The following is a 23,099-nucleotide window of genomic DNA, read 5'->3' on the forward strand; positions in this document are numbered from 1 at the left end:
TGTACAGACTACTGTAGGACTGATTTAAAATGATTTTGCAGTTCAAAAAATCTGTTCTAGAATGATAGATCTTACCAGAACCTAAAATTTCATTAATCCCTTGCCTTACTGCTATTTTGGATTAAAATCAAATGCACTGTAAGGGAAAATAAATAAAGGGGGCTAACCTCATATTTAGAATGTTTTTGATAAAATAAATCAAATATGCTCTTTAATTTTTTTTTTCAATTTTGGCAAATAGCATCTGTTTCCTAAATATCTAGATGTTGGCTAATAAACCATTGAATGTTTATTTGAGTTAGAATCGTATGTATAATTAGTATATCCATATGACTGGAATTTGAACTCATTCACTTTGTAAACAAAAGACTTGCCATCTGGCTCTCCTAGTATTATCCCAAACTAAGACTACATTCTTGGCAATTTGAGTGGCAAAAAAACAAGTAGTGACATTAAAATTATTGACAATGACAAAACTTATCACAAAATATATCTGAGTCTGCCAGCATCTTAGAATAACTATTTAGAACATAAATGCTAGAAGTCCAGTGATTAGCAAGATAGGAAGAAAATAAATTGTACTAATTAGTAGATATAAGTTGGACATAAAGCATACCTAAATATAAATGATTAAATTATTAAATTTATCTATATGAAAAACAAATTGGGGCTACATAAGGAATGAAAATGGTTATATCAATTTCAATTCATTCATCAAAGGTTATTTATTAAATGTTTCTATTGTGAAAGTACCACAGACAAAATTTTTCTCATATCAGGAAACTGGGACTGCATGCAATTTCCAAAGTGAGGAAATATTTTCCAGTTGTACCTAGTGTAAAAATATTTCTCTTTTCCGTGTCCAGCGAGGCTAGAGAGCGGGTCCAGTTCCTGAGTAGAGGAGCTGGGGATTGAGAAATAAAATAAAGAAAGAGAGAAGACACAAATGGAAGAAAAAAGCTGGGAACCGAGTGGACAGCTGTCTTCTTTTGAGGGACAGACAGTGACCCATAGCCAATACAGCATGTTTATTTATACTCCCACATACCAGGAGTTTTGCCAAAAGTCAAGACAAAGGAGCTTATTTGCATTCTTGAGTAGGCCTGTGCATTTCTGGTGCTAGACTGGATTTACATGCCAAACTCACTACCTGACACCTGGGCAAAGATAAGAATCAGTGCTGAGCACACATCTGCCTTTTTGGTAAAATGTGTAACCAAGACGCAGCTTTGCCTGCCGCCTTGGGTTTAGCTGAAAATAGTTAAAGAATGCCCATGTGCCTTCCCAGGCACTCTCTACATGTACTCATTTATAAAGGGGATTTTGTAATCAAAGAAAACACTATAATTTCAAGAGAAACATCAAAAGTGCTTTATTCAAATTAATGTTCATCTCTAGCTAGCTACATTTCCTTCATCTTTCAAGCAATTTGTGGATACCATCCCAATAGAGCTTTTCTTGTTTTGAGGCAAACCTTTCAGAGACCCAATTTTCCACTTCTTCGTATATTTTGAAGTGCTGCTCAGAAAGTGCATGTATTGTACCATCAATTGGAACAAGTGGTAATCTGAAGGAGCATGGTCTCGCAGGCGTCTTCAAACTACGGCCCGCAGGCCACATGCGGCCCGCAGAGGAATCTGATCCGGCCCGCCAGGTTTTTTGGGCAGTGAGCGCAGCTGAGGTGTTACAGTAGGAATTAGTAGTTCATATAGTCCGGCCCTCCAGCTCTCTGAGGGACTGTGATCTGGCCCCCACTTTAAAAAGTTTGAGGACCCCTGCAGAGAATACAGTGGATGGGTTAATCCTTCCCAGGCAAGATCTTTTAACCTGTCTTTAACTTGTTTTAAAGTGTGTGATGGTGCATCATCATGAAGCAAAATTACTTTGCCATGTCTTCTGGCACATTCTTGTCATTTCATGATCAAAGCGTGGTCCAAATTGATTATTTGTTGTTGGTAGTGGTCAGTATTAACAGTTTCACCTGGTTTTAGAAGCCCATAATACAACACACCTTCCTGATCCCACCAGATGCAGAGCATTGTCTTCTTTCTGGAGTGATTTGGCCTTGCAGTCGATGTTGATGGTTGACCTGGATCAACCCATGATTTTTGCATTTGGAATTCTCAAAATAAACCCACTTTTCATGGCCAGTCACAATTTGATGCAAAAAGACTTTCTCTCGTGCCGTTGAAGTAACATTTTACTGATGACTTTTCGGTTTTCCATTTGTCTTTCTTTCAGTTGATGTGGCACCCATTTTCCTTCCTTTAAAATCTTTCCCATTGGTTGTAACTGATCAGAAAGTGTTTGCCAAGCAACTTTTAATCTTTCTGCAAGTTGTTTTTGAGTTTGACATGCACCTTTATCCAATAATGTTTATAATTGTTGGTCTCCAAATTTTTTCGGTTGACCTGGATGTCCTTTGTCTTTCACATTGCAATAACCTCTTTTAAAGTGTTTAAACTGGAGAATCCAAGATGGCTGCCCAGTAAACACCTAGCCGCAGCCGCACACAACAATTTCAATAAAATACAACTAAAATATAAAATGGACATTACCCAGAACTACAGGAAAGTCAACTGACTGGAAATTCTACAACGAGAAGCAAGGAGAAAACCAGAAGGAAGCGCGGAGGAGCTGTAAAAGCCAAAGGTACAGAGACACACCTCACTCAGAGAAGGCAGAGCTGGAGAGGAGGGCGGCTGAGTGCCTGGCTGGCATTCCCTAGAGGAAAGGAGATAAAAGCTCCAACTGTGTTGGGCCCCAGTTCCTACTGCTCTGAACCCCAGTTCTAGGCCAGACTCTGGAGACCCAGGCTCATCCAGAGGGAGCTGGGCTGTAAGGCAGAACCCCGGGGGAGCGGCGAAAGGAGGTCCCAGTGTTGCGCACATTGCGCGCAGAGAAGGGACAGTTGGCTGTGCAGCAGAATTGCCCTGGCGGGAAGGAGACTGGGGCTCCAGACTGCTCTGAACGCCACCTCCAATCCCACTACCAACTGAACTGAACCCCAGTTCCGGGCTCATTGGAGGTGAGCCTAGACTGTTTAGTAGCAGGCGAAAATCGAGGGCACCTTTCTCTCAGAGGCCCTTGCAGCAAGTACTGAAGGACTCTGAGACCCAGGAGTCTCATAGGGCAGGGCTGACGGAAGCCAAAGCTGTAGACTCCACCCTAAAACCCCAGCCCATCTGTAGCTGTGAAATGCGACAACGAAATAGATCACAAACGAAAGAAATGGAGGGAAAAAAACGACTGGATATAGAGTTCAAATCTACCCTTATAAGGTTTTTCAAGAATTTCCTAGAAAAGATCAATAAGACCTATGAAGATATGAAAAGAGATCAACTAGAATGAATAAGGAATCAACAAGAAATAAAGAATACATTGTCTGAAATAAAAAATATTATATAGAATCCTAAAAACAGAATGGAAGATTGCAAGAATCAAGTCAAAGATTTGGAACATAAAGAGCCAGAAGACACTCCTCCACAGAAGCTAGAAGGCAAGAGAATCCAGAAAGTTGAAGATAGTGTAAGAAACCTCTGGGACAACTTCAAGCAAACCAACATCAGAATGATGGGGGTCCCAGAAGATGAGAGAGAGCAAGATATCAAAAACATACTGAAAGAAATAGTGACAGAAAACTTCCCCCACCTGGTGAAAGAATTAGACTTACAAGTCCAGGAAGCGCACAGAACTCCAAACAAAAGGAATCCAAAGAGGACCACACCAAGACAAATCATAATTAAAATTCCAAGAGCAAAAGACAAAGAGAGAATATTAAAAGAAGCAAGAGCAAAGAAGGTAGTTACCTATAAAGGAGCACCTATACAATTTTCAGCTGATTTCTCAACAGAAACCATGCAGGCCAGATGGGAATGGCAAGAAATATTCAAGGTGATGAATAGCAAGAACCTACAGCTAAAGATAATCTATCCAGCAAAGCTATCCCTCAGAATCGAAGGTCAGATAAAGAGCTTCACTAATACAATAAAGCTAAAGGAGTTCATCAACACCAAATCAGAATTATATGAATTGCTGAAGGGGGTTCTTTCAGAAGAGAAAGTAAATAAAGATAAAAATTATGAACAACAAATACATAACTATCAACAAGTGAATCTAAAAACCAAGAAAATTAAAAAAAAATTTGATGAATAATATTAACTGTTGAATATAATAGAATCAGAGGTATGGAAGGGGAGTGAACTGACGATTCTTGGGGAAAAGGGGAGAGGGAGATGTGGGTAGATACTGAACATAAACTATGCACCTATGGATGAGGACAATGGGGAGTGGGGAAAGGGCAGAGGGTGGGGTGGGAACCTAGTGGAGGAGAGCAATGGGAGGGGGGGTAGGAAGGAACATTTGTAATAATATGAACAATAAAAATTTATTTTAAAAAATAATGATATAAATAAATAAATAAATAAATAAATAAAACAGCACTGAAATAAATAAATAAATAAATAAAAATAAAGCGTTTAAACCATCATTCACAAGTATCTTGAGATGGAACATGTTCACTGTAAGCTTCCCAAAGTATTCAGCAGCACTTTCCTTCAAAATAAAGTAATGAATTAAAACTTCCCACAAATACTCTTTTTGTTGCACAAAATCCAACAAATTCAGGGGTAAAAATACCTATGATGTTAACAACTTCAGCAAATTTTACATATGAAGTTTTGAAGCTTCATATGTAAATACAACAAAATAGCATACATATCAAATCACATATATATCAACATATGTATAACTCCATCTATTGAAAAAAAATCCTCATTATTAACTGGTATACCTGGTAGTTTAGATATGTAAAAATGTCCACAAGTATAAAATCTGTTTTTTATTATTAAAAATTATGTCACTTAATTATTTTTTTGTTTTAGTCTAAATGAATTTTAACATAATAAAGTTCACTTTAATACAGACTGACTAAAAACAACACACACAGCATCTTAACAAATTTACAATATCCTAAAGCATATGAATATTAACTCATGGTTTTGCCACATGTAAAACAATTCCACTACGCTGTCATTGCCAAATATCAGTAGACAAATCAGTATAATAAAAGCCTAAGCGACTGTTATGGCAGAACAACCAGTTGCTATGATGTGCACTGACACCAGGGGCAGACACTCAATGCAGGAGATGCCCCCTGGTGGTCAGTGCGCTTCCACAGCCAACCTCCCCCAGCCGCTCAGCCAGAAGCCAGGCTTGTGGCTGGCAAGTGCAGTGGTGGTGGCAGGAGCCTCTCCTGCCTCCACAGCAGCACTAAGGAGCAGTGAGCCTAGCAATAAGGAGCCCGCCGCTAAGGAGCAGTGAGCCAAGTGGTTAGAAGCCAGCACGTGAGTGGTAAGGAGCGAGGGATTCTGGATTGTGTGAGTGATGTCCAGGGATCAGGCCTAAGCCGGCAGGCAGACATCCCCCGAGTGGTCCTGGACTGTGAGAGGGCACAGGCCAGGCTGAGGAACCCCCCAGCTCCAGTGCATAAATTTCATGTACTGGGCCTCTAATATAAATATAATTGTTTTTATATTGTATTTAGAGAAAAATCTAAAATCCAAATAAATACAATAGTACAATATTTTGTGTCTACTTGAAAGAGGGAGAGAGAGTGAGAGAGCATTTTCTTGTTTGAGTCACCACTTTTCTCTGGGTTCAGTCTTATTTATAAAATGAGAAGATTGAACTAGAGTAGCTCTAAGTTTCCTTCTAATTATAAGCATCCATGAGAGTGATTCATCAAATATTCAACATCTAATGTATATCAGGCATTGTGCACAATGATTTACTTAAACTTTATGAAGTCCTATAAAAGAGGATATATTTCAGGTCAGAAATATTAGTAGACCAAACTCATAAGCCATTTTCTAATGGGTTTTGTGCAGCTGATTTTGTTTAGAGCCCAAATTTTCCCTCATACCTTTGATCCACACATGTAACCAGTCACCCATATTATACTGTTGTTTGCAAGTGATGGATTGTGCAGAGGGGTAGGGATAAAAAGACCCACATTTAAGGTCAGTTCATCAGGGAACTTCCTTCTCTCAAAAATAAAATCTATTTTTCTTCTAATGTCTGACTTCAATTTTTATTTTTCTGTTTCTGTTTCTGGACACCCCTCCATTTCTTTCTTCCCCTACCCATAGCCCTATCTAGTTGGAGTATCAGGAAAAAGAACGTTCTCCCTTACCCCTTTAAGTTCTTATCGCTAGACTAATAATAAAATTGATACAAGACAGATTAGTGGGCGACAAAACAATTAATTTCATACTTATGGGAGATGATAAGTTAATACTAAGAGAGTGACCAAAAAGTAGACAGATCTTATATCTCTTTACACAAAGAAAATAATAATTTGTGAGGCTTTGACAGGACAAAGAAACTTAGGTTGGAATGATCATTAGTGAGGAATCTAAGCCAAGTTTGGGTGTGGGTAGTAAATTAGTAAAAAAAAATGACAAAGGCCCTAACCAGTTTGGTGGCGGACTGTGAGAAAATAAAACAGTTTTCATGAAGAAGATAAATGCACTTCAGGAGAACACAGCCAGGTGGACATGGTGTATATGCAGCTGGCGTTATCTACCAGCAGAGGGAAGACTTTTACTTACGCTGATGGAGGTAACAACTAATGCTATTACTGCAGGAAACACTTCACACTCTGTAATCTATGACCACAGCTTTAAGCCAACCCATTCTGTATTCTGATTAGAAATTTTCATAAGAAAATCTGTCACACCCTCCAAATGAGATAATAGTGACTACAGACACACACCAGCTATGGGGTATCATTAGCCCAAATTCCTCTGCTCACCTCTCAATGTTTCCTCCTAAATTCCATACCCCCAACTACCTGGAACCCAAGTCAGAGGAGGAGAGACAAATCCCTTTGCCAGAACTGCCAGTCTCTATTGCTATTTATTTTATTACTTCTACCTTTGTTATTTTTTAAATTTTGTAATAGAATTTCCAACCAATATAGAAAATTCATTGATAGCATAGTTCCTCTCTAGTAGGGGTTATCAGTTTACAGCAGAGTAATAAAATATCCTTTGAAAAAAGATGAGTTGCTAACTTACAATTCATGCATCTATAGAGTAGATACCACTTGTATCTTATTTCATTTTGTGTCTTATTTATGGTCTGTGTTAAAAATGATGTGCACTCTTTTACCTTCTGACCATTTGTCAGTGGGAGATGCATTTGTAGCTGTTTATTCAGCATTGTGATTAACTGGTGCTGACTCATATTCATATACTTTCTCCAGCTTCTTTCCCTCCCCCCTTTCTGGTGTTTTAATGTCTAAACTTTTAAAGTTTTACCTTTATTGTTGAAAGTATGACGATGTTCCCTGTTTTTCCTATTGACTCCCTCCATCCCAGGCCCCCAACCCCCTCCCCTAGGCCTTCACCACACTATTGTCTGTGTCCATGGGTTATGCATATATGCATACAAGTTCTATGGTTGATCTCTTCCCATCCACCCACCCAATTGGATTGTCTGTCATCCTTTTGTTAAATTGTATGCACTCATTAGATATTTTGGATGTATCAGATGTATCATTGGCAAATATGTCCTCCCATATAGTGGGCTCCCTTTGCATTTTTTTTATGGTTTCTTTTGCTGTACAGAAGCTTTTTATTTTTATGTAATCCCATTTGTTTACTTTCTTCTTTGTTTCTCTTGTCCTAAGAGATGTATCAGTAAACATATTGCTAGGAGAAATGTCTGAGATTTTGCTGCCTACATTTTCTTCTAGTATTTTTAAGATTTCATGACTTACATTTGTATTTTATCCATCTTCAGAAAGACCCCATTTGTTAAAAAAAAAAAAAAAAAAAAAAAAAAAAAAAAAAAAACAAAAAAAAAAAAAAAAAAAAAAAAAAAAAAAAAAAAAAAAAAAAAAAAAAAAAAAAAAAAAAAAAAAAAAAAAAAAAGCCAACGTGGGAAATCTGTGATTAAAAAATAAAGCAAATACAATTAATTAACCTAAGACAATGAACATAAAAAAAAAAAGAAAGGCCTTTTTTTTTTAATGATTCAACTAACAGAAGAAATTATCTCATTTAAATTCATAGTAAATAAGCTACCTTGGATCTCTGTTACATTATACACCTAGAAATAAGTGACCAGTGAGATTATAAAATTTAGATGTAGATTCCTTCAGATACTCAATCTTTAATTTAATTTTTTATCTTTAATTATAAGACCATATGCCTAAGCATTGTTAGTCACATATGTTATCTCATTTAGTAACCTCATTAACATTCTAAGATATTAACCTCATTAACATTCTAAGATATTAACATTCTAAGATACAATATAAGATATTCTATCAAATATACTTACCTAACTAGGGATGTAATCAAGGCTTAGGGAGTTTAACTTGCTTAACACTATATTTTCAAATAAGTAGAGGAATATGGTTTAGATCCCAAGCTAACATTGAAGTCCAAGAAATAATCCATGGCCCTTTTATATCCTTTTATACTGTTAAAGTACATTATAGATAATGTCAGAAAGAGAGGTAAAAAGCGGGGGGAGATAACTCATAATATCAGCATTCTAACACTTTTTTGCTTTTTCTATAATGTATACTCAATGCATAAATATTAAGAAAATAAGTTCCTTTTATAAACTAAATTTCTCTAATTCTATTGTCCATGTAAATCATAGTACATTTCACTCCCTTTACTTATCTATGAATAATCCATTCATAATAGAATAATTCATTTTTATATTTTTATTTAATGCTAAAATGATTCTATATGGAAACAGATTGGCCTGTGTTCTCATATATATTGTTTTTTGTCCATGAGCCTTCAGTGCAGCTTTTAGACAAGATTTTTGTCAGAATTTATTTCAATGTTTCCCACTTATCTGATAAATTGTCACAAACTTGTGTTTCTTTCCTGTTATAAGACTAATGCCCATAGTCTCCTGTTCTACTTTGCTTTAGTAGTTTTTAATGTGAACTTAAGTAGTTTTAACTAGGCTATGTGTGAATACATGAAGTACTTATTTATGTGCATGATGATATATTGTAAAAATTAAACTTCATTTAATAATAAGTTCAAGTACTCTTAGAGTATACAAAAAAAAGAAAAGGAAAAAAATAAGGTAGTTTAAATTAGGTTAAATTAAATGTCTGTAAGAAATGTAGACATTTTATCACTGTAAATTCTCAACTCTGTTGTAGAATACTGAGCAAGAAATGTGCTTTACTCACCATTCTATCCTCAGTGCCTAGTATAATGCCTTCTGGGCATTATGATGGATAGATAAATGGATGATAGATAAATGGATGGATGGATGGATGGATGGATGGATGGATGAATGGATAAATGAAGGAAAGAATAAGGTCTTATGAATCAACAACCTTCTCATTTTATATGTAAGAAATGTACTGTTATGTATGTGATTTGCTAAAGGTCAAAAATCATTAAAAGGAAGAGCCAGTTTTAGAATTTAAGCTTCCTGAGTTCTGACCTGTACTCTGCTGCTCATCCCAGTACAAACAGGAAGATTGAATCTTCAGGTCAAAGGGAATGTCTTCAAGAGTATATTAATAATCTCAGGACTAAAAATGATGTTTACTTTTCTATTGTGGAATAAGTTAAACTGTCCTTGAAATTTTTCCTTATTTCATTGAATAAAAATATTTCTTTACCTTGCCACAAGAAAAATATCTAAGAGTATTCCTATTATATAGATTATGGATATAGCATTCCAGCAAACAAATAATTCTAGTAAGCAAAAAGTTTGTATTATACATATACTACTCATTATAAAATTTCAAATTTCCTCAACATTAAATTATGCTGGGGGACAAAAACACCCTCTTTATTTCATAAAGGAGAAAACTACTTCAGTGTTGTGCAGGGCTAACTGCATTAACATCAAATATAAACTGCCTGGCCAAATGACACTGATCACCGGATGACAGGTAGCAGCTAGTGCGCTCCACAGTACACTCTTAGGTGTAAGTGTTGCAAATCTCCATAGCATACTTACTAGCCTAACAAACATTTCCATGAGTCCCCCCATTTTGCCCCAGACTCTCAACTGATAAAATCTGCTGTAAATCGTTTTCCTGAAAACAAAAATCCTTTCCAAAATCCTAAAGAATACACAAAGGACAGGCTTTTTTTTTTTTTTTTTTTTTCTCCCTGTCCCTTTGGCTGACATCTAGGACACAGGGATTGACATAATCAAGGGCTATCTCTGCTGGAAGTGATGAGCAATATATGCTAGATTAAGTGAGCTATTTCAGTGACAGAAGCAGCTATGTGAATTACAGTGTATAAGTGTATGGCCCCCCTTGGTTAAGTAACAGAATACAAATATAAGTTCTATGTCATGATGTACAAGTGAGGTGATGAGTGAGTGAAAGTGGAAAGAAGCGTCTATCCGTTTGTTAGAGATGCTACACAAGGTACCACAGACTAAATGCCTTTAAAAAAGAAATGTACTGTATCTTCCTGCAGTTCTGTGTGATAGATCGAGGTGTCATCGGGTTGGTTTCTTCAAGGTCTCTCTCCCTGTCTTGCCGATGGCCGTCTTCTTCTAGTGTCTTCCTGTGGTCTTCCCTCTGTGTTTGTCTGCATCCTAGTCTCCTCTTCTTATTAGGACACAGTCTTTAAATTAAATTCAGGTCCATTTATATCAGTGGTTCCCAGCCTTTTTTTTTTTTTTTTTTTTTTTTTACTATGCTCCACCCAAGCATCTCTAAAATCTTAATGTGCCCCATCCGTCCCCCCTACTCCCCATGCCCATGACATGTAATTCTTATTATTCAAAAAGTGGACTCCTATTCATGTGGAGAAAGCTTAAGAGGCCATTAACTTGTTCTAGACAAGCTTCCAAAGAACATGGCATCCATGAAAGAGAAAAATAAAAGAACAATAAGACAGTTGATGTATTGAGGAAGAAATCACTAGGAAATTGTTTAAAAAATAATAATATGAAGTGATATGAAAAAAAATAGCAAATAAAGTTTCAAAACATGTAATAGAGAACTGAAATGCAGAGATATGTCACAATATGTATTTATATACTACTGTACATGAGGAACCTAGAACCATACGAAATGAAAAAAAAAATTACTGTTAATAACTCATTCTCTAATTGCCCCCCTTAAAAGTCAAATTGCCCCATGTTGGGAACCACTAATCTATATGACATCATTGAAACTTAATTAACTCCTTCAAGACCTATCTCTAGAGATAGCCATATTCTGAAGTACTTGAGGGTTAGGACTTTAACATATGAATTTTAGGGGGACACAATTCAATCTATAACAAAGTCATTACTTAAGATTTTTAGAAATGTATCCCTCCAGGTAAGTCACTTCATGGATTCTGGTAGCCTCCTGGAGCTAAGGAGGATCTCTGCTCTGTCTTGAAGATGCGAGGTCTTGGCAAGTATGAGTGGCATTAATTGAGAGACTAGGTCTTGCTTCTCTCCACTCCATTCTGTAACAGTTCATCCTTTAGCTGAAAGGAAATTGAGGAAACTAATTCTCTGTTTGTTTGACTTGGATATTTTCCTTCTTTTTCTCATCCCTAGTTGGCAGTTAGCTGCTGAGTCCTTCTCATTTTACTTTCTATTCTACCTCTTTCTTCATTCCTGCCTTAGAGGAATCAGTTTCTGTTAAAATTATTGCACCTTTCCATTTTTACATAATCTTTGCAGAAATGGGCAATGCCGGGGGTTTTTTTTTCCTCACAGTTATATATATATTTATATTGATTTTTTACAGAGAGGAAGGGAGAGAGATAGAGAGCTAGAAACGTCGATGAGAGAGAAACATCGACCAGCTGCCTCTTGCACACCCCCTACCGGGAATGTGCCCGCAACCAATGTACATGCCCTTAACCGGAATCGAACCTGGGACCTTTCAGTCCGCAGACCAACGCTCTACCACTGAGCCAAACCGGCTTCGGCCAATGCCGTTTTTCACAGTGCCTAGCAGAACCAAGTCTTCCCCCAGCGTAGTGCCTATCCGTAACTTTTACCACTTTGGTTTTTTATGATAGCCAGTTCCCAGTATTCTACAGTTTGTATTTACTATTATTTTTTGTGACCAAGATTTTAGCAAAACTCATGTATATCACTGTTTTTGTTTTTTTGTGTGTGTGTGTCCTAAATGAAAAATGTGAATTTCACTGAGGGTTTTGCCTCTCAGAGCTTAACACCCCCCCGCAATTGTGTGTGTGTTTTCCTCTTTATCTCTTCTCCATCTTTCCCCTTTCCTGCTTGCAGCCATCTCTTTAATGCATTTCTGTGCTCCAAAAATACCTTTCACCCACCATTTTTTAAGACAAATTTAGCACTGTTCCTACTATTCAAACTGTAGCCCTGTTATTTAAATAATTCCAAACTTGCAAATTCCCTTTCTCAGCAAACAAAATATCCTTTATATATTCAATTTCACCTTCTATCAAGTCAGGAGAGCTTATAAATAGTAAGATAATGTTGTTTTCTGTCACGCTGTTTTGCACAAACCCTTTACGTGTGTGATTTTAATTACTTGCTCTGAGTATTTTCAGATGTTTTGCTGTTACTGATTTTCATATTTATTTCATTTCTGTAAAAATTTCAGAGACTTTTCTCTCCTAATTTGCTTAGATAGTAGATCCCAAAAGGACTTTGAGTGTCTGTACTTCTACATGCTTTTTGCAGTGTATTTCCAAATGTTTTTTTAATCATTTGTAGTCCTCCAATCTGTCTTTAATCTGTTTTTATTTGGAAATACTTAGAACTGGAGAAATAATACATTGTGAATGCTTCGTACCTTTTCATTCTCAGGTATTAACCTCAGATTATTTCTGCTCCATTAGTTCCTCATTCTTCAACATGATTTGGCAGCATTTTACAAATCTCTGAAATAGGAATTTCTAAATCCTTTTGCCACAGCCAACGAAACCTAGATGATAATGATTGTCACTGACACTTTAAAGAAACACCAGACATGCTTCAGATGCTAAATCTGTAAAGGAAAAGGACACCCAAAAAGAACTGAGGATGGACAGAATAGTACTTGCATGCCTATGGGAATAGGAATGCCAATATTAATTAGAAGAAGGTCCTTCAAATGCTACCATGCTGATTAAAAAGCAGAAAATCAATTAGGAGGTAATAATTTCCTTCATATACAGTGCCTTGTTGAAAATTGAAAACTGATTATTTTAAGAAAATAAATGTCTGTTATTTAAGCCACCACACTATATGATATGTTATTATAGTATAGCAAACCAAGCTAAGACAGTTATTATATTTTGGCTATTAAAACATAATTATAACTTAGATAGTTTTTCCCAGATATCCTTAAAAGCATCATTTTAAATAACTTTTATTTCAATGCTATGAGATTCATCTCCACCTGCAGCCCCCAGTCGCAGCCCAGCAGCCGTAGTCGCAGACTGGAAGCCTCTTGCCAGCAGTCCAGACAGGACCAGTGTGGTGCTGCAGTGGGGGTGGGGTCCAGCAGGCACACTACAGACATCAAATCACTGCTGCCGAGGCTCCCCCATACACACACACATTCACAAGTAGTATGGTCCAAGGGAGCAACTCCTGAGGCAAGGCTCCCATGGCAGCTGATCCACAGCCAGGCAAGGAAGCCGGACCTGAAAGCCCAAGCACCAGAGTACCCGAGCTACAGGGCATCATGGGCCGGGGCCTGAGGAGGCCCCAGGACAAGCATCTTCACAGAGGCTGTGTGGAAGAAGGGGAGGAACCTCCGGCTAGAGGTCAGGAGAGGGATGCTGGCATCTTTGCAGGCCAAGACCAGGCTGAGGGTCACACACACACACCCCAACCCCTGTGCATGAATTTTGTGCACTGGGTATCTAGTACCCTATATGAGAATGTCAATCATTAGTATATTATTTATGTATTTATTTATTCATTTATTCAAAGGAGGGCTATCCTGTGCTGTGAGTATTCTATTATTCTATAGAGATATAGGGTAAACAAAACTGAAATGTTCAAGGCCCTCAAAGGATTTACATTCTGGCAGGAAACAAAGACCCTCTAGAATCTATCTATACAAAACCCTAAGCTACTGATCGACAGCTCGACTGCTCAACTGGTAGCTATGATACACACTGAACACCAGGGGGCAGATGCTCAACGCAGGAGCTGCCCTCTTCTGGTCAGTGCACTCACTTCCACGGCGGAAGTACCACTCAGCTGAAGGCTGTCAGATGCTGGATTCATGGACAACAAGTGCAGCTGCCACAGCACGAGCCTCTCCTGCCGCTGTGGCAGCGTTACCCAGCAGTAGTGGCAGATGCAGGGGGACCAGAATGAGCAGGAGCGGGAGCAGCACCAGGCTGAGGGCTTGGGGTCTTCCCCGGCCTCTTGCCACTTTGCACACTATTGCATCCCGATCCCCGCAGGGCCAACACTGGCAGTCCGACATCCCCCAAGGGGTTCCAGATGACAAGAGGGCGCAGGCCAGACTAAGGGACCCCACCAGTGCACGAATCCATGCACCCGCCCTCTAGTAACAAAATAAGGACCAGTTGTGCTCAGAATGCTGCAAAATAGAGTAATATGAAATAGAATCACTGCAATGAGGATCACCTTTAAACAAGGTGATAGGAAATACCTGCTGGAAAATATATCATTCTAGCTGAGCTCTTTTCAAGTAGAAGAAATAAGGCAAAAAAAAAAAAAAAAAGACCGGGATGAAGAATACCGCACGCAGGAAAGACTAGGTGAGCAATGTCTGGACGAGGAATGTGACTGATATGCTGAAGGATCAGAAGCAAGAGTGCTGGAGCAGAAAGAACCAAAGGGAGGATGTGATAGGTGAGACTGGAGAACAAGGCAGGAGAAGCAAAATACAGCAGAAGTTTTGAGCAATGGTAAGAAGATTTGGTTTTATTTCAGAAAGTCACTTTAACTGCTGTTTGGAAGCAAAATCCAATTAGATGGTTATTGCCTTTGTCCAAGAGAAAGATAATGATGCTTTCTCAGAGGCTATCGCAGTAAAGATGACGAGCCATGAAAAGGCTCAGACGTATTTTGATGACGTGGCCGTTAGGATTTGCCTCCGTATTGAATGGGGCAGTGACAATGGGGGAATGCAAAGAAACAAGCATGCTTTCTAAGTATCTGACTTCAGGTATTGTATGGGTGGTGGTGCCACTGACAGAGATTATCTTTACAAAAAAGAAAGCTTTGTGGTGGGGAGATGGACAAGAGAAAGAGCTTATTTTAAACATGACACTTCGAGATGTCTTTGAGACAGTCACATATCTGAGGGACAGTGGTGGCTTTAAAGGGGTTCTTTTAAAGTTTTGCTTTTTCATCTGCCACTTGGCTAATTTTCTGGAGTGATGCAACATCTGCAGTAAGACAGTGGGCAGAGCTCAGAGGATGTATGAGGTGTGGAGGGTGCTGCAGTGCAGGAGGGAAAGACACGATTTTACTCATCTCCTTATTCCTAAGACTATGAGAGTTTCAATGCTTTGCCATCCTCTGAGGACACACAGCTGGCCAACAGGAAAGGAGCCTGTTCGTTCTTTATGATTTGCAGATTTGTAGCCCTGAAAAGAACCCTCAGTTTAAAGCACATGTGTCAAACACAAGGCCCGCGGGCCAAATCCGTCCCGCCAGGCCTTGCAATGTGGCCCGCACCGCGCTGTCATCACTGCACTCCGCTGCGTTTCCATCACAATGACAGTTTATGACTGTTCAGTAAACCATTCGGCCCGCGATTTAGGCTGGATTTTAGATTTTGGCCCCTTCTCTGATTGAGTTCGACACCCCTAGACTTTAAAGGTACATGCAGCCCTACCCAGTTTGGCTCAGTGGAGAGAGCATCGGCCTGAGGACTGAAGGGCCCTGTGTTCGATTCTGGTAAAGGGCGCATGCCCGGGTTTCGGGCTTCATCCCCAGTAGGTGGTGTGCAGGAGGCAGCTTAGCAATGATTCTCTCTCATCATTGTTGTTTCTATTTCTCTCTCCCTGTCCGAAGGGAATCTGAAATCAATAAAAAATAATAATAATTTTAAAATAACAAATTAAAAAATAAAAGTACATGCAAGGATGAAGAGTTTAGAGTTGAAAAAAAAAATTTTTTTTTAATTATAGGAAAACCAGTTGCTAGAAACAAGACAAAGAAGGAGAGGGCCTAGAATAGCTGTACTTTGTGAACTAAACACAAAAGACAAAATCACTTAATTATGGCAAGAGGATTATGGGACTAAATAAATGATATTTAAATTTTAAAACTCCAATTGTTGAAAAAAGAATTTGTCACAGTTGAGAAGTGAAGAAATATATCAAAACACAAACAAATATATAAAACACCTAAGGTTCATTAGGAAAGAAAATAACACAAGGAGAGTGGAGAGGTGTAGGTTAGAGATGTAAATTCATACACTTGAATACCCAAGAATTTACTGTACATAAGAATGTTTTATTTAGCCGAAACCGGTTTGGCTCAGTGGATAGAGCGTCAGCCTGTGACTGAAAGGTCCCATGTTTGATTCTGGTCGAGAGCATGTACTTGGTTATGGGCACATACCCAGTAGGGGGTGTGCAAGAGGCAGCTGATCGATGATTCTCTCATCGATGTTTCTAACTCTCTGTCCCTTTCTCTTCCTATCTGTAAAAAATCAATAAAATATATATTTTTTTAAAAAAAGAATGTTTTATTTACATTTACTTCCAAAATCAGCCTCTTCTATGTCTTCACAACACTATTAGAAGAGAAATACGTATCTATTAGATTTTTAACTGTGATTGGGCATGCTAAATGAGGAAAGAAGCAAAGCCTATGTCTAAGGATCATGAGAAGCAGAATGTATACAAAATGAACCTTGGCTAATTAAAAATTAAAATACCCAGTAACTCTAGCTATGAACTTGCCTTTGGGATTTGGAGCAATCACTATACCATTTTGGTTTTAAGTTTCTCATCCATAAAATAGGTAAATATTGTTGTGAAGGGTTTGTAATGAAGATTTAATAAGTTCATATATATTCATAAGGTTTTTAAATGAATGAAGGAGACTAAGCCTTTTATAATACTAAAATCTGGAAGCTAGCCCACAAGTCGCTGGGGACCTCACCTGCAGACCCTCCAACTGCCCTGTCATGAAATGAACACACTCTGGAAATCTAATGTACAGCATAATGACTATAATTAACAACATTGTACTATATACTTGAAAGTCACTAAAAGAGTAAATCTTAAATGTAGTCATCACACACACAAAAAAAGATAATTATGTGAAGTGGTAGAGGTGTTTGTTAACTAATCTTACTGTGATGATCACTTCATGATATACACATGTATCAAATCATTATATTGTACATCTTAAAGTTACATAATGTTACATGCCAATTATATCTCAATAAAGCTAGAACTTAAATAAATAAAAGGGCTTTGTAAACTTAAAAAAGAATTTTGAGGGAACACAATTCAGTTCATAATAAGCCTAAGTTTTTATCTCTAACCATAATCTCATGACACCAGTTTTTATTCCCTTTGCCTTAATGTACTTCTTTTCTATTTCATCTTGTCTTGCTTTTTATGGTTGCATTCCTTTTGCTATAGATTGTAAATCTACACATACAAACTCATAGTTTGGGTTTGACATAATTACTTACAGGTATTGCTCTAAGCTAATGTTAATTAGATATAAACCTTGGATTGGGCTACTGTGTCAAATTTCTCAGATAATACTAAAATAATATAACTATATGCTCATCTAATTCTGAAATTACTGGCAAAATTCAGCTCTTCTGGAACATTGTGGACTTTTTTTCACAAGTATTACTACTTAGTTCTTATTTTCTTGCTGGAAATGACATTTTAAAAAAATATATTTTATTGATTTTTTTACAGAGAGAAAGGGAAAGGTATAGAGAATTAGAAACATCAATGAGAGAATGACACCGATTCAGCTGCCTCCTGCATATCTCCTACTAGGGATGTGCCCTTAACCAAGGTACATGACCTTAACCAGAATCGAACCTGGGACCTTTCAGTCTGCAGGCCGATGCTCTACCACTGAGCAAACCGGTTAGACATTTTTAATCACAGCCTTTGAAACTGAAGCAACAAAACCCAACTAAATAGTCGAGGAAGTGGTGCTTTAGATTTTAATCCTTTTCATTAAAGTTTTTTTTTTCATATCTTACTCTTAACAATATTTTACTTTGCTAATATGTGGTTAAAATAAGCAGGCCTATAATTCTGACTTAAAAATAAATAATTACCACTTGAGAACATTTGGGCTGACAAAAGGTACAGAGACGTGATAGGGCATGTGTGGTCCATGGGATGGTTCCTCCAATAATACAGTATACTCTGAGGAGGTTCTAATCAAAACAAGAAGCTCCTGATCATGTAGTAGCAGAGTTGAAATTTCCAATTCAGACATTGTAAAAGAATAAATTCTACCCTGAAGACTATAACTCCTAGACTTTTTTCCTGGCTGGCAGTATTTTATTTCATTTCCTAGACTGATGTGTTTTTTTCTTTTCTTTTCTGTCCCAAACCTCAAAATCATCTATCCTGCACTAACTTAACATGGCAGATAAGAACAGCTGCAGGCATTTCAGTCTAACCTACACAGGGTACAAAAATCAAAGGTCTTTTTTTCCTTTTGATACATGAAGAAAAGGTGCCCAAAGCTTCTTCTTACTAACAGATGACATGCATTTCAACCCTGCTATAGAATGAAAATGGATCCTCAACTATGAGAAATAGGCAATTCTACTGTGAGTGCTTCTTCACTTGGCCCACCTCCCTAAGCCCTCTTACTGGGAAGTTTCTGTGCCAAGGAAAATGGATGGCTGCAATGGCCACATTACCATGAAAAATAAATCCCATTGCCTCGGAAGCTGGATAAGTCTTTCAGCTTTATGAATACCCAATATCAATCAAGCTTAAAGAGAAGAGAAAAAAAATTTTAGAACCCTTTTTATTGTATTTGAGTAAAGGCCCTGGGGAGAGGTATTATTTAATGAGAATAGAGTTTCAATTTTGTCAGATGTAAAAAGTTCTAGAGATGGGTGGTAGAGATGGTTATACAACAATATTAATTTATATAACTGAACTTACAATAATTAAGATGATAAATTTTATATTATGTATTTTTATCACAATAAAATTCTGAAAAAAATGTCAGGATCTGTTTATCTTCTCTCTAGATACAATAATTTGCACCTAATTAGGTTCAGAAGCTTACTTTATTTTACTGAATCTGAAACTATGAAAGATACCGACAGCATGCTGAGTATGAACCACAAAAACTGAAATCTGAAATTCCATAAAAGGGTTATTGTACTTATTGCAGATCATCTATCAATCTAGCAATACCACTCTTTGTCAACTGGCATTTCCTTTGTTTGCATCTGTTAGCTCAAAATGAAAACACAACCTTCTGAAACCCCTGCGTGGCCCCCAGAAAAGCAGGGTTTTATGTCTACCACTTCATCTGCATCTTGTTAAACCATTGTTATCTCAGTGCATACAGAAGTCAGTTGTGTCTTCTCTACCTTCTTTTCATTCAAAGGTTTCTATCTGAGATTTTTAAAAATTCACCTTTTTAACAAAACTCTACTAAGTGAATAATAAAAATCAGAGCTTGGGATTTATAGATTAGTCTTTTTTTCCCTAAGATTTGCTTTTTTTTTTTTTTTGGCTTATAAAGGTTTTTTTTATTTTAATTGTAGTTGGTATACAATATTATGTTAGTTATATTAGTTTCACGTGTATAACATTAGTAATTCAACATTTTTATATCTCATTATGTGATTGCCCCACTAATTCTAGCAATCATCTGTCATTGTCAATCAATCTTTATATCAAGTTGTAACAAAATTTGTCAAGACATGGTGAAGATTTGCATCATCTCTCTCCCACTCTCTTATCTTGCCTAAAAATCTCAGGAGTTTCAAGAACTCTATCAACTTTCCTGCTTAGCATTTATACCCTGTCCGTGCTAATGCCATTGGCCAGCCATAACCCGGAGGGCCACTGCTCACAGCATTTTCACGTTTATCATTCCTCAAGGTTTGTGCTGCAAAGTACTCTTCTACTTGACATTTTGTGAGGGACAGGATTACAATTTCAATTTAATGATTTCAGCATTTCACAAAGCAAGGCAATTTTGTTCACACAAGAGCTTACTTATGCATTTATAGGAAACCTGGGGTCCTAAGTTTGATATATCTAAAATTACTGCACAAGATGTGTGAGCAGAGGCCCAAGCTTAGGGTCTTTTTTTTTTTTTTAAATATATTTTATTGATTTTACACAGAGAGGAATTGAGAGGGACAGAGAGTTAGAAATGTCGATGAGAGAGAAACATTGACCAACTGCCTCTTGCACACCCCCCACTGGGGATGTGCCCCCAACCAAGGTGCCCTTGACCGGAATCGAACCTGGGACCTTTCAGTCTGCAGGCCGACGCTCTATCCACTGAGTCAAACCGGTCCCGTCAATTAGGGTCTTTTTAAAAAAAAAAAAAAAAAAAAAAAAGAAATCTAATAAGTTACTAAATGTTTTGCAACAAGATCCTTAAGACCATATATATATATATATATATATATATATATATATATATATGAATAATAAGTGATCTGATACCTCTGTTTCAGATGCATTTTAACTTAATAAAATTCTGCACATTTACTTTAATTTCTCCATATTCTAGACTTGATGGTTGGAAGTCACTTTAAAAGACTATGATAGCCTATGTAACTCTATCGTTGGAAAGCTAGTTTAGTATGATAGGGAGTTTGTGGTCAGTCTGTACAAAAAGACTCATTTGCTGATACTATATTTAACATAGTAGCCTGTACTATTCACATTGGCATAGATAGTAATAAAATATGGCTCTTCTATTCTACAAATATATGAATAAGAAGATGAGAGATGAATTGCAGAACTCTGAACATAGATCTTTGGGGAATGGGGAAATACAATTCAGAGAATTCTGAAAAAATTAGAAGACTTTACATGGTATAGTCAATGATGACATTCTATGAGCTATTGACCTGGATTTTCAGCTCTGACGGCCAATTTCTATCAGCTCTGTCCAAGTCACCTGGATGGTACAGGGATGAGGCCCCTGGGAAAGCTCTGCCTTCCAACTGATCCATTTCATGCTTTGTCTATTTCTAGAATCATGCCTCCTATGATCTCCAATCTTGCCAACTTTCATCTGAATCTCCAGCTTGTAGTCACATAACAAGTCCAGCTCTGGCCCGTGTGGCTCAGTTGGTTGGGAATTGTCCTGTGCACCAAAAGGTTCCTGGTTCGATGCCTGATCAGGGCACAGGCCCAAGCTGTGGATTGTATCCCCTGTAGGGGATATGCAGGAGGCAGCCAATCCATGTTTCCCTCACATAGGTATCTTTCTCTCTCCCTCTCCTATCCTCTCTCTCTGTCAATTTTAAAAAATCGTTTTTTAAAAAAACGACAAGTCTAGTACACAGATATTATTTTTTCATAGTTCTAAGGTGCTATATAGGCCATTTAGGTCAAGATTCTCTAGTTTGTGTTCTGATCTGTTAGTAAGCCTCAAAATTATTTTAAGATATTCTAAACATTATATTATTTCTAAACTTCCAAAAGACGTATGGAAAAATTTAGCAGCAGACCTGTTCAGCCAAATTTGTTTCAGTTTAATTTAGTGCCACCCCTTCACTCAGGTTAGGTAAAGACGGAATGGTGACACAAGTATGTTTCCTTGAGACATATCATAGGCAATTGTCCCTTTGTTCCTTCCCATTTAAAAACATATTTTGACTATTCCTTAGGCATGTTATGGATTTAACTGTACTGCCAGGAAAAATAAGATTTTCAGGAAGCTATTGAAAGTCATATATTTCATGACTTCTGAATTTTCCAAATATGACTGTTTCCTTCTTTTCTTCTAGGTTGTAAAAATGATGATTATTGTTGTGGTGACATTTGCCATCTGCTGGCTGCCCTATCATATTTACTTCATCCTCACTGCGATCTACCAACAACTAAATAGGTGGAAATACATCCAGCAGGTCTACCTGGCGAGCTTTTGGCTGGCAATGAGCTCAACCATGTACAATCCCATCATCTACTGCTGTCTGAATAAGAGGTAAAAACAGAGTTTCCCAATGCAAGTCTCTTGTCACTCCTGGCATCACTGGAAGCATATATATAATGTTGCTCCATCTTCTTGGTGTAAATTTAAAATGTAAAAGGAAGGGGAAATGGAAAAATTCACTGGAGGAGCACAGACGCTCCCCTATTATATAAAATACCTCACCTTAACAATTACATCCACAAAACAATGTTCTCAGAGATTCTAACTGGGCAGTTCTTTATAGGGGCCACATTTTCCCTCCAAGCCTGTCATAAGTTTACATGCCAAGAATAAAAGAATGCACTCATGATGAAGGGGGTAAGCTGAAGATGTGCTCAGGTCTTCGAAGAAATGAAGATACGTCACAGACATGCACAGATGAGGGCCTATGTGAGTGTACTCTACTAAGAGAGGTGTTTTGTAAATGAACTTTTAAATAGGAAATGTTGCTGTGAGTGTGATAGAGACAAAATACAGACAAGGGGAATTCCAGTCTTCTTTGCTGCATAAGGAGCTCAGAGAGTAAGAAAGGATGCACAGTGGGAATGGGGTGTGAAGAAGTTGAGGTGATCAGGGAAAAGGTATTTTTAAAGTGAAGTTAAAAAAAAAGAGAAGGAATGAATATTTACAGTTAAATTTAAGGCTGGAAAATAATAATAAAATGTAGTTTCCAGGTAAAAATCACATTAGTTGTAAAGTCAGCATATGGATGAGTGAGGTTAATTTCATAGGGCTGATCATTTCCTTAATAAACCAATGTGTTTTGAGCTACTTTGAGCATAAGGCGAAAGGGAACTTCATCTAAGTAACTCTGAGCTAAATTCTAAGCTCTTTTTCCAACTGTGCCTCCACCACACTGTGCCTTCAGTTTGTTAAATACTTAATTCTTGCTCTTTTTTTTTATTCATTCCATAAGCCATATGCCAATTCAAGCTACCCCACAAGCAGTACATCTTTTATTAATCAACTTCATTTAATAGTTTACAAAGCCAAGGATTTCA

General features: G+C 37.5%; 1 protein-coding gene across 1 annotated transcript in view; it reads left to right on the forward strand.

Annotated features, from left to right (window-relative positions):
• The window catches only part of TACR3 (tachykinin receptor 3), a 49,549-nt gene that overhangs the window by 21,515 nt on the left and 4,935 nt on the right, over positions 1 to 23,099 (forward strand). Inside the window, exon 4 of the mRNA XM_036410117.2 lies at positions 21,914 to 22,110. Coding sequence (XP_036266010.1) covers positions 21,914 to 22,110 — 197 coding nt within the window. The remainder of the gene's footprint in view (positions 1 to 21,913; positions 22,111 to 23,099) is intronic.

Source organism: Pipistrellus kuhlii, unplaced genomic scaffold (genome assembly GCF_014108245.1).
Source record: "Pipistrellus kuhlii isolate mPipKuh1 unplaced genomic scaffold, mPipKuh1.p scaffold_m20_p_1, whole genome shotgun sequence".
Taxonomy (NCBI): domain Eukaryota; kingdom Metazoa; phylum Chordata; class Mammalia; order Chiroptera; family Vespertilionidae; genus Pipistrellus; species Pipistrellus kuhlii.